The sequence below is a fragment of the Pseudogymnoascus destructans genome (genome assembly GCF_001641265.1).
Source record: "Pseudogymnoascus destructans isolate 20631-21 unplaced genomic scaffold scaffold_8, whole genome shotgun sequence".
In the NCBI taxonomy this organism is placed as follows: domain Eukaryota; kingdom Fungi; phylum Ascomycota; class Leotiomycetes; order Thelebolales; family Thelebolaceae; genus Pseudogymnoascus; species Pseudogymnoascus destructans.
This window is the reverse complement of record NW_020167527.1, coordinates 295,316-309,036: the sequence shown is the minus strand read 5'-3', so window position 1 is coordinate 309,036 and position 13,721 is coordinate 295,316. Positions and strand designations below refer to the sequence as shown.

At 49.1% G+C, this 13,721-nt stretch overlaps 5 protein-coding genes across 5 annotated transcripts; 3 read left to right on the top strand and 2 right to left on the bottom strand.

The window, feature by feature from the left end:
- The first annotated feature begins 370 nt into the window (after positions 1-370).
- On the top strand, positions 371-1,639 carry RPL15 (60S ribosomal protein L15). The gene is made up of 4 exons (XM_024467418.1): positions 371-415; positions 477-563; positions 703-859; positions 927-1,639. Exons 2-4 carry the CDS (start codon positions 477-479, stop codon positions 1,292-1,294), a joined length of 612 nt encoding a protein of 203 aa, XP_024324739.1. The 5' UTR covers positions 371-415; the 3' UTR covers positions 1,295-1,639.
- VC83_03774 (uncharacterized protein) lies at positions 1,640-5,658 on the bottom strand. Its single transcript, XM_024467417.1, has one exon. The coding sequence runs from the start codon at positions 4,920-4,922 to the stop codon at positions 2,742-2,744; it is 2,181 nt and encodes a 726-aa protein (XP_024324738.1). The 5' UTR covers positions 4,923-5,658; the 3' UTR covers positions 1,640-2,741.
- Positions 5,659-6,452: 794 nt separating this feature from the next.
- Positions 6,453-8,380, bottom strand: VC83_03773 (uncharacterized protein). Its single transcript, XM_024467416.1, has one exon. The coding sequence runs from the start codon at positions 8,190-8,192 to the stop codon at positions 7,179-7,181; it is 1,014 nt and encodes a 337-aa protein (XP_024324741.1). The 5' UTR covers positions 8,193-8,380; the 3' UTR covers positions 6,453-7,178.
- A 28-nt stretch (positions 8,381-8,408) lies between these two features.
- On the top strand, positions 8,409-9,581 carry VC83_03772 (uncharacterized protein). The gene is made up of 2 exons (XM_024467415.1): positions 8,409-8,673; positions 8,723-9,581. Exons 1-2 carry the CDS (start codon positions 8,420-8,422, stop codon positions 9,306-9,308), a joined length of 840 nt encoding a protein of 279 aa, XP_024324740.1. The 5' UTR covers positions 8,409-8,419; the 3' UTR covers positions 9,309-9,581.
- On the top strand, positions 9,562-13,466 carry VC83_03771 (uncharacterized protein). Its single transcript, XM_024467414.1, has 2 exons — positions 9,562-11,610; positions 11,661-13,466. The coding sequence occupies exons 1-2, from the start codon at positions 9,874-9,876 to the stop codon at positions 11,769-11,771; spliced, it is 1,848 nt and encodes a 615-aa protein (XP_024324743.1). The 5' UTR covers positions 9,562-9,873; the 3' UTR covers positions 11,772-13,466.
- Positions 13,467-13,721: the final 255 nt, after the last annotated feature.

Genomic DNA, 13,721 nt, shown 5'->3' with positions numbered 1-13,721 from the left:
ATTATTATATGAGAACAGGGGGGTTTACGGGGGTTTACGGGGGGTTTACAGCCCATTCTCATATGAGAACGGGGGGAGTTTCTAGATTGGGCTTGGGCGAGTCACGTGGGATGGAACTGGGTATACAGAATTTATTTATTGTTTTACTGGGTATATGGAGTTTTTGCCCATTAATAAATGATGCAAGTATAACAAGTCGAGAACGTCGTAGGTCTCCATCGAAGCTGTCTTGACGAATTCTTGTAAATGCAGGTGTTGTTGATTATAGTCGCGCGGCTGCACTAGCGTTGCGCTAGCGGTGCCCTAAATTTTTGGTGCCGCGAAGCGACGCACATTTCGTCCCTGCAATATTGAAATTTCATTCCGAGATTCCACACGACAACTGACGACCATCGCAACCCCATCACAATCGAAAGTGAGCTCACCAACCCCAAAGGATTGATACTGGAACATACAGCTGACTCTGAGGCAATTAGATGGGTGCCCTTAAGTACGTCGAAGAACTTCAGAAGAAGAAGCAGTCTGATGTGCTGCGCTTCCTTCTCCGTGTCCGCTGCTGGGAGGTAAGATAATACCTTGTCCGACGACCTCGATCACTTCGGCATTGCTATAGGGTTTTCGAGGTCTCCAAAATACATACTGTGGACATTTCTATGTCTCTGCTATACACTCGTTGAACATTGCTGAGAGTGCATAATATAGCTTCGCCAACTGAATGTCATTCACCGCGCATCCCGCCCATCGCGACCAGACAAGGCCCGCCGTCTGGGTTACAAGGCCAAGCAGGGCTATGTCATCTACCGCGTCCGTGTTCGCCGTGGTGGACGCAAGAAGCCAGTGTCCAAGGGTGCCACTTTCGGTATGGCCTCCCAATCCCGACTATATTTTCGTCGAAACTTTCCAACTAACGAATTTTCTCTTTTTAGGCAAGCCCACCAACCAGGGAGTTAACCAGCTGAAGTACCAGCGCTCCCTCAAGTCGACCGCTGAGGAGCGTGTCGGCCGCCGCTGTGCTAACTTGCGCGTCCTGAACTCGTACTGGATCAACCAGGACTCCACCTACAAGTACTTCGAGGTCATCCTCGTCGATCCCCAACACAAGGCCATCCGCCGCGATCCCCGCATCAACTGGATCGTCGCCCCCGTCCACAAGCACCGCGAGTCGCGTGGCCTCACCGCCACCGGCAAGAAGTCCCGTGGTCTCGGAAAGGGTCACGGCTTCAACCACACCACCGCCGGTCGCCGCAAGACCTGGAAGCGCCACAACACCCTCAACCTCCAGCGCTACAGATAGTCTGGGAGTCATTAGGAAGGAGATTTCGAGGATGTTTTGCGCGATGGTTAGCTCTGCGTGTAGTTTATATTGCATCTTAGCAGTCGTGTAGGGTGCCTACCACAATACTAAAAGGCCTCATCAATTTATATTGATTGTGTGAACTATATATCACGATTTATGATTTAACTTGTGACTTCTGGGTGACATACATGTTTGCTTCTGCATTGGCACTCGTGAATACACATCCAATATCAATTGCCCCAAGAAACTACAAGCAATTGGGCAGCAAAGTGTTTCGACACCGTCTTTTTGGATGCACCGAGCACGTGATCCGTCTTTCTCACGATAGAAAAATAGAGTAGCAGTCTAGAATATCCATTCATATCATAGTTGTGTAACTAGTCAACCCACTAAACGCAAATCCCGCCATCAAATTGCCCAAATTTATCAAAAAGGCAGACAATTGAAACACCATGCAGATACCCCTTTTGAGCCCAGCACGAAAGCCTCTGTATACCCAACTCTGTTTACGGTGAAAAAACGACGACGCCCCCAATTGCAAATCTATCTATAACTACCTCCCTAGCGATCTCCCTTCATCAGTCGTTAATTGGCCCTTCCCATTTCTGTGTGTGGTATACCGGTAAAGAAGGTGCTTAAAAATGAGCGACCAATGAAGTACCCGAAATCCTCACCGTCAGGGTTACGGCCTTATGGTGGTGTATCGTATTAAAGCAAAGAATCGCAGATGGCCTCCGACGGGGAGGCCAGTAGGAAATGTATATCAAACTAACGGCGAATAAAACTGGTCAATCAACGGCTGTTGAGCGACAGTCGTTGAAAAGAATTCATCCAGCCCTCGTTGTCACCCCCTGGTCGGCTAAAATCGCCAGGATCTTGGCCATTACCAGTTGTATGGGATGGTAGGAAGCGATCAGGCACTCCGTGATAATCTGCTGCAGTTGGCAATTGAGAAAACGACTCCATCTGCTGCATCATATTCGGGCCATAATTGCCTGGAGCGTTACGTGGGGCTGGGGTGAATGCCGAATGGCCGTAAGTGAACGGCTGCTGAAACGAAGTTTGGGACACGCTGGGCTTATCAAGTGTGGGCTGAAAAGCATTAGCAGCCCCGGGCTTGTATCCTCGACCACCTTGGTTCAAGGTATTGAAGTTGGGCTGCTCTTGCTGGGGTGGCTGCTGTGGTCTTCTCTCGACCTGGGTGTGTCTATTCGCACCAACTGCACCTGGGCCGACTCCGCTAGGGGCTTGAAGTCCCAGGCTTGGGGTAGCAAATGACGCCGGATTTATGGCAGACATCCAGATTCTGGTCTTATAGACCTTGAACAAATCCGTAACCAGGGAGTTGAAGTTGATATAAGCATCCGCAAAGTAATAGAAAGTGAGCTTTTTCCAATCCCTAATGTATTGTTAGTTAAGAACGAAGTAAGAAATAGCATGAGACTTACATTTGAAATTCAGCATCAAGGATTTCCATGTGGAGACCGTGCTCTTTTACTTTCTGCATGCAAACTCTCTTTGCCTTGGCTTCATTCCCTTCCTTGTCCCGGAGAGCCTGTATCTCATGGTTCTGCGCCAAACGCTTGATGATTTTTGGCTTTAGTTCTCCAGGATTTGGCTCTTGCATTCCATGTTGAGTGGGAGGACCCATCCCACCAACGGCACTTCCCTGAAGTCCATTTGAGGCGGCCATCAAACCCGCGCCTGTTCCATCGGCAGTGCCAACTGCACCTTGCGAGTACATCATAAGCCACTTGTAGTGTTCTTCAGCGTAATGCTCTTTCAATTCTTTCGCTGTGGCCCAGTCAACATTGTCTTGGGATACCGTGCCTAGATCAGTTCCACGATCCGCCTCTACAATCACAAGGTCACCGGGTTTGACAGAGAGCCCAGTTCCTTCTTGGACGTAGAAAACGTCGGCTCTTGAGCACTTGAAGAGCACGATATAGAGAAGTTGATTCTGCCGTGGCTGAGGTACACTGTAGATGTTGCGATGAGGAGAGGTTGGCTGCGCGCTGCCATAGGCTGGGGCCACAGGGTAAGGTTGATAGGCAGAGGCTTGTTGATAGGGCGGTAATCCATATGCCTCGGTATTTCTTGCTTGGACGGGTGCGCCGCCGAAATATGATACTGCTGTATTTCCCCCGCGTGAATAATTGGCCCCAGGCGAAAGGAAATGGTGAGCGGTTGTAGAAGGTGCAAGCTTACCATGATCATTAATCGTATAATCAGTGGAGTCAGCATAGCGTGACTGCACATCTTGAGGCAATATTTGCTCTTGATGGCCATTTTCACGGCCTGGCATCTGTTCTCCCACAGAGCCTACAGAAGCATGGCGGGTCGGGACGTCAGCAAACGAGTGTCTGCGACTTTGAGAGATGTCTGATAATCCACCAAACCCCAATGAGCTCTGCCAAATCGCCTTTTTCACATTCTCAAGTTTCTGGTTCTCGGCTGCGCCATATCCTCCTCTTCCTAGTTGGCCCTCACCATATTCGCTCAGTCGGCGTGCAAGCATCGATTTATTTCCGATGTCTTGAAGCTCGCCCATCTCATCCATCTCATCGATGGCATAGTCGGATTCTTCTGGCAACATATCTTGCAACCCGTATGTATAGCCGGGCTGGAAGGAAGCAAGGGATGTGCTGGTAGCAGCTCTCGGCCTAAGCCTTGAGTTGTGATAGTTCTGCTTACGGAGCATTGCATTCTCTCGCGCCAGTGCCTCCAGCACCTTGGCCTGGTCCTGCAGCTGCGAGCCGTGGGCCATGTTGTCAAACTCTTCCAGGTCGTCGTCGTCAACTTCCTTAAGCTTTCCCAGCCCAGTTCCGTCACCTGATACCTCACTTAGCATGCTGGGCCTTGATGGTCGGTGCTGTAACCCTGAATGGTGCATTCCGCGTACGCGGGCGTTGAAGCCAGGGCCTGGCAGAATGCCCGCACCAGGAACATTGCTCTCGGAGTCGAGTTGCCCGACAGAGTAGGACTGGGAGCGATATGTCTTCGGGGTTGGATGAAGAGGAATTGCGAAAGGTATTGTTGTCTCTGCAGGTGCATCGCGAGAGGTAGCGAGGCCCTGAGAATTACTGTTGTCTGTGTTGAAGAGGCCATTATTGGCGAATCCGCCTGTCAGACTGGTTGGTGACGGAAGGACCTCTGACAACCTATGGGGTGCGTCTTTTCTGGCTTCAGTATTCCAGATCCCAGATCCCCAGGGAAATGATGTGGATCCAGGAGGGACGCGGCCAGTAGCTGTAGCAGATGATGTGGACGTATGCGCACCCCATGCGCCTGTCTCGGTAGATGGGGTAGTGGGATGTGAGGTTGTTGGTGAAATTGTGCTGCTTGCGAAAGAGCCCTTACGAGGCTGGCTCAAAGGCTGGGTGGTATCATTCAGCCAGGAGGCGCGACGAACAGGCTTATGAGGCGCTGCTGTCGGTATGGTATTCTCCTGCCGCTGCTGGGTGTCACCCTCATCGTCAGAGCTTGCCAGAGCCTCAGAGTCAGGAGTGGATCGTCTCCCGTTGACTTTGTCGAGCAAAATGGAGGGGTTGCTTGCTGACATTGTGGTGGGGTAGGATGACTGGTTGAATTTGCCCGCCGGCCGGGTTTTCGCTCCAGAGTTCATGTCGTATTAATATGTTGTACGGCCGAGGAGTGATATATTCCTCCGCCAATGCAGATCGCGATCCTTTCAAAGTCTAGATTCTCCTATTCTAATAACCCGAATGAAATGTTCGGGCCCCCTGAGAGGATAAAGAAGGCTGAATTCGCCTCAACTATTCATTGCCCATTGTCGTCTGGAGAGAGGGGACGCGACAGCCTAGCCTAGGGAGTTATATCCCGTCGCAATAATGGCAGTCGGCGTATGTGAGGTATGGGGTCGAAATTGTCAGATCAGACTCTCTCAGGGTATTGCAAGGTCAACGCGACACAGGATATGTTGTGGCGGATCGATTGTTTGTGGCAATGAGCTTTTGAAAGGCGACACGCGAGAGCTTTGTGGGGGATGGAGCCTAAGCTTTGTAACGGCGGCGGGTGGCGATCGATGAGACAGTAGGCGGAGAGCGAGATAGGTAAGAGAATTTAGACAGACGGATTGAATGTCGAGGAGAGAAGATGGCGCAGGCAACGGTATGTATGTGTGTGTATGTAGTATGTAAAGTAAGAGTAAGTATGAAAGTGTGCAAATGATGGACGATAGGTGTGGGGTTTGGGGGAGGTGGAAAGATGAAGGGGAGGTAATGTAGAAGACTTTCTCCACTTTGGAATGGTGGGTCGACTGTTCTGTCGCCTGGGCCTAATCGGGGGTGTAGGGGTTAGGTGAGTTGGGTGAGTTAGAGTTAGGTGAGTTAGGTGAGTTAGGTGAGTTAGGTGAGTTAGGTGAGTTAGGTGAGTTAGGTGAGTTAGGTGAGTTACTCCGTAGAGTTAGGTGAGTTAGGTGAGTTACTCCGTAGAGTTAGGTGAGTTAGGTGAGTTAGGTGAGTTAGGTGAGTTAGGTGAGTTAGGTCAGTAGGTGAGTTACAGTAGGTCAGTAGGTGAGGCAAGTACTGGGTACATATGGAGGGTGTGGCTGTCTGGGTACCCGTAGAAGTACAACTCTAGAGTGATCTATGCTACTTTGAATGGTTCTGTTCTCGTAGGTATGAGCCTCTAAAACACTGACTGCCTTGATGTTTGGGTGGCGACAGTATTTATGGGGTATTATAGTAAAGTACGCTGATCGTTTTACTCTTCTCTTCCCGTTTGCCTCTGCTCGTACTGTATACTTTGGTGATATTGCGGAGATAGAGGGGCTACCGTAGCACTAGACTCGAACGGGGGTAACACTGATGGCACTAACCGTTAGCGTGTGTCTTGGTAAACTGCGGGGGAGCAGAGTCGAGAGTCGAGAGTCGAGAGTCAACAGTCGAGAGTCAACAGTCAACAGTCAACAGTCACAGAGAGTACTCCGTTTGCTCGAGTATGTACATCTCTAGAGATGGTACTTGCTCCATTACAGCACACTACAGCACAGTATCCGTACCTTGACTGCTACTCGACAACCCTCACCATCGAATCGACAATTGCAAGAACAGCTTTTAGTCTTGCTGTCTGTTGGTATATATTCGTGCTGTACCCTCATGTTGTGTACTCTCTCTACTTCTCTATCCATCCCCATCCATCTCCCTCCTCCACCCATCTCCCTTCTCCACCCATCTCCCATGTGCCCCATGATTAATCAATCCACCCCTCTTTCCCCTCCACGCAGTTCTGCCCTTCTCTACCTGTCGTTTCTGCACTGCTTGGTCCCCTAGCAATCATCTCTCCAAAACTTCACAATACAACGGGTACTGAGCCGCCAAAGTCCATTATCGATCTCTATATATTACATCACAGTCCCATCTGTCGTCAATGCCATCCATCTTCTCTACTGCACCTAGCTATTTCCGTTCATATTTCGAACAAAGTGTGGTGGGGTGGGAACCACGAGAAAGAGCTCGACAAAGCCCAAGTCTCTGGTAGCACTGGCTGATGTTGACTGGTTGACGGCGGTTGGCGTTGGATTCACGGTAACACAAAACTTACTACCACTGTTTAACCCACCCCTCGTGACTCTTTGATATAACCTATCCTTCCACAGCATTACTTTTCCAGGCCGTGTTTCTACTCTTCCCACCACTACGTCAATTCAGCACCACCTTACAAGAAGGCTTCGGCTTCGGCTTCGGCTTCGGTCGAGATGGGCCCTGCACACCGAGAAAGCCGGGAAGTGGCACCCTGGCCAATTATGTCTGCACAATGCTTCATTTGGGTATATACACGCATGTCCCATCCCTGTGATTTTGTTCTGGTATACATCCAATCCTCGCCATACTATACAGTCTACAGTGTACGTGATGCTTCAACCCGGCACACTGTCTAGGCTGTCCTTGCCTTCTGTTGATGCTGGCACACTTCCCTTTTGCTGTTTCAGTTTCTCCTCAAACTTTGCAAACTCGGCTAGAGCCACTTCCTCTTCCTGGTCTACAACCTGAACAACGCCCTTTACCTCTTCAATCTGTGCTTGATGTTGGAAAGTGATTCTTGTCAAAAAGGGGGGGGGTTCACTCACATAGTGCATCAGCATTCCCTCAATACCATTCTTCAATGTGACCGTGCTCGAATCGCATGTACGGCAGGCACCTCTGAGCTTGAGCAATACATTCCCCCCTTCAAACCCCTTGAAGTCGATATCTCCACCGTCTTCTTGAATCGCAGGTCTTATCCGTGTTTCCAGGAGTTCCTTGATCATTCCAACAACCTCACTATCATTTTCGTTATATGCAAGACTGTCCTCCTCCGCACCCTCATGTTGTTGCTCTCCTGGTTTATTCTCTGTAATGTTCACCATATGCTGTCCGGAAGTAACGGCTTCAGTGATGAGGCTGAAAACTTCGGGTTTGATATGCGCCCAGTTGGCATCGGCGGCCTTCGTGACGGTTATGAAATCTACTCCATAGAACACAGATGTGATCCCGTCGATGTTCATCAAGTTTGCTGCCAACGGAGAGGGATGTGGAGGCGCCAGAGTTGAGCGCGGCGACATATATTCAATGAAAGGCGTCGAGAGGCCCTCGGGTAGAACCCGCTGGTTGGGGAGAAACTTGAGAGCATCCGGGTTGGGTGTATTCTCCGTCTGAATAAATATAGTACGGCTACCTCCAGCCGCAGCCGCTGGGCGGAGTATAGTTGATGGCTGGTGCAATGGCTGTAGGGTTGGTCTCCTCGATGAATTTGTCGCCCCCATCGACGGTAGTCTTCCGGTTTGGTGAAGACATCTGTATGCGGATGTGATTGGAACCCTTGGGGTTATTATGGTTGGCCTCAGCATCCTTGTGGACGATGCCACTGTGCTGAGCGCTCGACATGATGCCATTGTGCTGTTTGTGGATATTTCTTTCACAAAAAACACTCTTCGTAAGCAGTAGGAGTTCTATAATATTTACCACAGCCCAGACAATTTAATGTCCGGTCGATCTCTGGCAGATTTCTGGAATGACGGCATATGACTCAGCACTATTTATACTTCGTGCACGTGACCCGACCCTTCAACTTTCCACCGCCATCACGGATCCAGACCACCGTCTGCTCTGAATACTAGCCATGGAGCCCACCACTGCTGACCTTGGCGGCGATGGCGAGGTTTTGGATAGGTCGGCCAAATCGCAGTCTCCCCAAAATCTGGATATACCACAAACCGAGGTAGACCATGGCAATCTTGAAGAAGTCGGTGAAGTTTCAGAAGCCACCATCACTAAAGACCAGAGTCCCCCAAAAGCAAGCTTGAGCAGCAAGGTGTGTGGGGTGTGCAACGACCAGCAGGCCAAGTATAAATGTTCTCGATGTGAAATTCCATAGTGAGGGCTTCGATTACCAGTTACCTACGATAAATCTAACAGTTGGTAGTTGTTCTGTGGCCTGTGCAACTCTACACAGAGCCGTCCCTTGTGAGACACCAGTGACCAGAAATCTGACTCCTCTTGCTGCTGAACCTGCAACGCAGAATGGATCAATAAGACCATTGCCAGGAACCGTTGCAGGTTCCACCCAGGGCAACATATTTTCAGTGTTGGAGAGTTCTCAAAAGTTACAGTCACTCTTTACCATGTACCCTCGTCTACGCTCCCAACTACGAGAGATATACAGTGCTACTCTTCCGCCGACGGATGATCCAAATACGCTTGAGTCGAACAACGATCATTCGTTTCCTCAGTTCCAGAGAGGTAGGGGAGGTGGAAGGGGGGGAATGGGCAGAGGCAATTCAAGGCCAGGACCATGGAACAGCGATCGAGGGACACAGGATGGGATAGATGCGTTGGGCAAGGCTAAGCTGGAGTTTGGAAAGCCCGGTGAGGGTGTAAGAGAGTATGCTAACCTCGTTTTGAAGCTTGTCGCGGCAGACGGCGTTGATGTTGCTCGACTGGTCCAGGACGAGGTTGCTGAGGAAAACGCAACGATCATCGCGCAGCTCCTCAACGGAGATGCATATTAGAAATCAAATTTCTATGCCCTCCGGTCCTCCTAATTTTGCCAGTATTCCACTACATGGCGTATATGGTTAGCGATTAGTAGCAATTATTCCACGACTACTGAAGTATCGTATGTTATGTGAGCTTGTGAAGTAGCTTCGACGTTGATGGCATTATCTAGAAACACCACGCATTAACTTCTGTACAAGAATTAAAACTCAAAAAATAATTGTCCATTTCTGAGACAATCATGGTGTCTGCTCCTCACTTTCCTAACGGAAAGAAATCTAGCCGAGCCCGTCAGAGCACCCGTCACCCTTCACCCTTGCTTACCCCACATAGACGGGCCTGAGCGTCTATCCCGAAGTAGCCGCCGATTAACGTCAACCTCAACTGAAGCCATAACGTGGATACCAGTTCTGAGTTCGTCCACCGCAGGCCCATGCCCACGAATCCTCGATTCTCACCTCGTTATTTCGGTCGCAGTTAAACCTTGAGCAGGCTCATCAACTGAAGCCGGGGCAGGCAGTGATGCATGCCAAGGCCTAGGTCTAAGCTGTCACAAACAGTGTTCGCTCCGAGTTCTCGATGCCAAAGGCGATGCCAAAGGCGATTCCACCACCTCAAATGTCTAGTCGTACTATACCGACGCGCCAAAAGGTTGACACGGACACAGTTCAGGTCTTCCAGGAGAAGGCAGATGTCCCAACGACCGGCCAAACACGGTTGTCGCAAGGCCAATTGGAGAGCAACACCACTACGATAGCTACCCCAGAAACCGATGACGAAGATGATACGCCAGAGAAGAAGCGTTCTGGAGGCGTTCTTTCGAGTGTCGATCTAGAAGACTCTGAAATTGACACTCCCCGCTACTCGGACGATATTCCCATACTCCAGCGAAGTGATGAGGTTACTCCAGACAGACATGCCAAGGTGTCTGGGTTCACATTTGACGAGCTTGTCGATCGCCTGTTAAGCCAGCCTATGTCGAAGGCAGATGCGAATTTTACGGACATATTCCTGTGCATGTATAGAAAGTTTGCGTCTCCCGGGATGTTACTGTCTGCCACTTTATCCCGGTTGGAAAAATCTACGACTGAGAAAGGTCAACATTTCCTGACCCGAACTACCGTGCAGCTTCGGATTATCGCTGTCCTTACCAAATGGATTTCGCAGTATCCAGGCGATTTCGCCGCTCCACAGACGAATCAGAAATTCAGCGCTTTTGTCGAGCAGATTTCCACTGAACCAGCTTTCAATTACGCCGTTCAAGAGATGAGGACTATGCTTCGCTTTCACGTCGTGGAAGATGACGATACTCGGTGGGAGAAGAGTGATCTAGAGGTAAACTCTGACGTGGAGGAAACGAACGAACTCGTTCCAGTCACATCTTCGACACGCAGCTCACGGAGTACTGTTCCAAGCAAGAACACCAGCAATGTGTCTCTAGCTGGTGAGAAGAACGCCAAACGAGATCGTCGACATTCCGAGACTGTGTCAGTATCATCGAGTGACGCTGCCCCGGCGACTGGTGGTCAACCTTCAGCCTTTCATACAGTGAGAGATTATGAAATTGAAGCTGCGACTTTCGTACCGTCAAGAAAGCACCTACTGACGAAGCTCCTGTATCACAACTGCATGGAGATTTCGGATGATGATTTCGCAGACGAAATCACTAGAATGGATTGGATCATGTTTTCGTCAGTCCGCGTACGAGATCTGGTTCGTGATGTGAGCCTTTCAGCAAAACAAAAGGCCAAATGCAAAAGCCTCGTCAATGTCACCCGCGCCATCAACCACTTTAATCATGTGGCATGGTGGGTGACCAACTTGATTCTCTTAAGAGACAAGGCAAAGCACCGGGCGCAGATACTGGAGAAATTTATGCGTATCGCATGGAAATTAAGGCAAATGAACAACTATAATGGCCTGGCCGCCGTTATGGCGGGGATTCAGAACACAGCGGTTGGACGACTCGCACAGACGCAAGCCTTGATCAGTGATGAATGCCGGAAACAGTTTATGGGACTCGAGATATTGATGGGGGTCCGAAGGAGCCATTTTGCGTATCGACTGGCCTGGCAAAATTCAACGCTGCCACGGATACCATACGTGCCTCTGTCCCGACGTGACTTGGCCTCGGCGGACGAAGGAGGCAAGACCTTTGTCGGGCCGAAGGGAGACCGTATCAATTGGTCAAAGTTTGAGGTATTTGGAGGGGTCATACTGCCTATTATGAAGAGTCACAGTACACCTGTGATTCTGGAGAAGCACGACAATGCAAGGGAAATCATATTAGACTGCTTCATTTCTGCGGATGAGGATGTAAGTAGCCTCCATGAATCAACCAGCACAGCCTGCTAACAACAAATTAGGAGATACACAACCGAAGCGTATCATTAGAGGCTGCCACCACAGGTACCGATCCTGGGAAGAGAAACAGGTTTCTTTGGTCTCGAAGTTTCAATCAATCAGTTAATTACTAACTGAACTTAAACCAAAATCATGACGTAAGTTTACGGGAGTTTGGCGCAAGCAGGATAGGCATATATTTTTTAAGTTGCCTTTTGGCTAAATCTATCTTTATATCAACTTCACTTGGTTAACTTAGCATATATAAAATGAAGCGAACAATTAACGTAAGTCGTGGCGTAACTAACGGGACGGATGGCGTAACGGGACGCTTTGCCAGAGCCACCCGCACCCCACCAAACTACCAGACTACCACTACCACCAAAAATTGCAAATAATTCTACCATTACTATGCTAATTCATCTAAATCACTATCATACATCTCCTCTTCACTGCTATCATCAATTAAATCAATTAGAGATGCTGTAGCATGTGGTGTTGTTGATGTTTTCGACTTTTGTGTTGCTGTTGTTGCTGCTTCTGCATCTGCTACTTGCGACTGCAACTCCTTTGTAGAGATATGGAATTGACCCTTCAAAACTGCTCTTTTGCCCTTGTTCTGTTCTCTGCGCTTCTGGATTATACTGCGCAAGTTATCCGTCTCTCTTTGTTGCAGTATGTGGCGTGTATTAAGCTTCTCTGTCTCATCTGCTAACTTTTTGAATATATCGCTTTGTAGGAGTGTTCAAAACACCTTGATTTAGAGCTGTAGGGAGCACAGAATTTGCTTTTTGAAGGGTATTAAAATCAGGTGGACTACTATTGAGAAATACTTTCTCAAAAATGTCATGCTCTGTTGGAGTCTTTGGCCGCACTATTACTGCATCTATTGTAGGAAGTGTAGCTGCTCGAATGACTGTTTGTGGCTGGAATGGCTGTAGCCCACTCCCTCTCCAAGCAGAAGTTATATTTGAATTTGAAAATGCAGCTGCTCTTGCTTGTATGTATGCATCCATCCATTCCGACTTCTGTATGCGTAGGAGTTGCGCCTCATTAATGTGTGAGAGGGCTGTTGTGAGGTGTTTTTTCAAAGGTCCAAAAATTGCAACATCAAGTGGCTGTAACACATGAGAGGTATGTGGAGGTAGTATAAGTAGCGATATGCGATTCTGTATGCAGTGTGATATGAAGCTCCCACTTATATGGCTGTCATGGCCATCACAAATAAGGAGCCTTTGTTGTAGTTGTCCATTTGGAAGTGTTGCTTTTGCTCTTGTAGAGGGCTCAAAAACACGTTTTAGCCACTCTAATCCATGAAGATTGCTTGTCCATCCCTTTGTATTTGCAGAGAAGTGCCATTTGCTTATAACCTCCTTTGGAATCCAGCTCTGTAGTATATTCTGTCCCTTGAAGATAATGAGGGGGTCGGTGGTTGTTCCATCCATGCAGATGCACTCAACAGCAGAGACCCATTCCTGCCTTCCTGGATGTGCCTGAAAACGTGTCCTAAGTGTAGAATCGACTATAATTCGTGTAGATTGCATTGTTCCAATTGAAAATCCAGTCTCATCCATGTTGTAGGTGTTGTAGTTTTCGATTTTTAGCTCTGTTGTGAGGCTCTTGTACGCGTCAAACCACCCCTTCAACACCTGCTTTGTGACCCCATTCATCCTTTGTGCCTCAACCCTTCTTCCTAGCTTAACACGTAAGTTAGGATGCCTCTGAATGAACCGTGGCACCCAATCTTGCCCAAGTGGTAACTTAGGTAGTTGGAGTTGTGGTTGTTGAGTTTGTGTCTGTTGAGTTGGTCGGGTCTGCTGAGTTGGTCGGGTCTGCTGAGTTGATCGGGACTGCTGAGTCGGTCGGGTCTGCTGGGTCGGTCGGGTCTGCTGCTGGGCCGGTTGGTTTGATGGGGTCTGCCAAGCCACTAGTTAGAAATAGCCGAGTCTGCCAGTCTATGGCAGGTTTGATGGGTTGGTGGTTGACTTGACTGAGGTGGTCCACTCCACGGGTTAGCTCACCTGGGTTTGGAAGACCCGACACTTATTTGACCGCACTTCCTCTGCAACCTCACGTAATATGCG

What these genes read in the sequence shown, in the direction of transcription:
- VC83_03771 (XM_024467414.1), top strand. Translation starts at nt 9,874, where the DNA reads ATGCCAAAGGCGATGCCAAAGGCGATTCCACCACCTCAAATGTCTAGT. An exon ending in TCATTTCTGCGGATGAGGAT is followed by an intron (nt 11,611 to 11,660) that starts GTAAGTAGCCTC and finishes ACAACAAATTAG; the next exon opens with GAGATACACAACCGAAGCGT.
- RPL15 (XM_024467418.1), top strand. Translation starts at nt 477, where the DNA reads ATGGGTGCCCTTAAGTACGTCGAAGAACTTCAGAAGAAGAAGCAGTCT. An exon ending in TCCGTGTCCGCTGCTGGGAG is followed by an intron (nt 564 to 702) that starts GTAAGATAATAC and finishes TGCATAATATAG; the next exon opens with CTTCGCCAACTGAATGTCAT. An exon ending in GTCCAAGGGTGCCACTTTCG is followed by an intron (nt 860 to 926) that starts GTATGGCCTCCC and finishes TTCTCTTTTTAG; the next exon opens with GCAAGCCCACCAACCAGGGA.
- VC83_03774 (XM_024467417.1), bottom strand. Translation starts at nt 4,922, where the DNA reads ATGAACTCTGGAGCGAAAACCCGGCCGGCGGGCAAATTCAACCAGTCA.
- VC83_03773 (XM_024467416.1), bottom strand. Translation starts at nt 8,192, where the DNA reads ATGGCATCATGTCGAGCGCTCAGCACAGTGGCATCGTCCACAAGGATG.
- VC83_03772 (XM_024467415.1), top strand. Translation starts at nt 8,420, where the DNA reads ATGGAGCCCACCACTGCTGACCTTGGCGGCGATGGCGAGGTTTTGGAT. An exon ending in TCTCGATGTGAAATTCCATA is followed by an intron (nt 8,674 to 8,722) that starts GTGAGGGCTTCG and finishes AACAGTTGGTAG; the next exon opens with TTGTTCTGTGGCCTGTGCAA.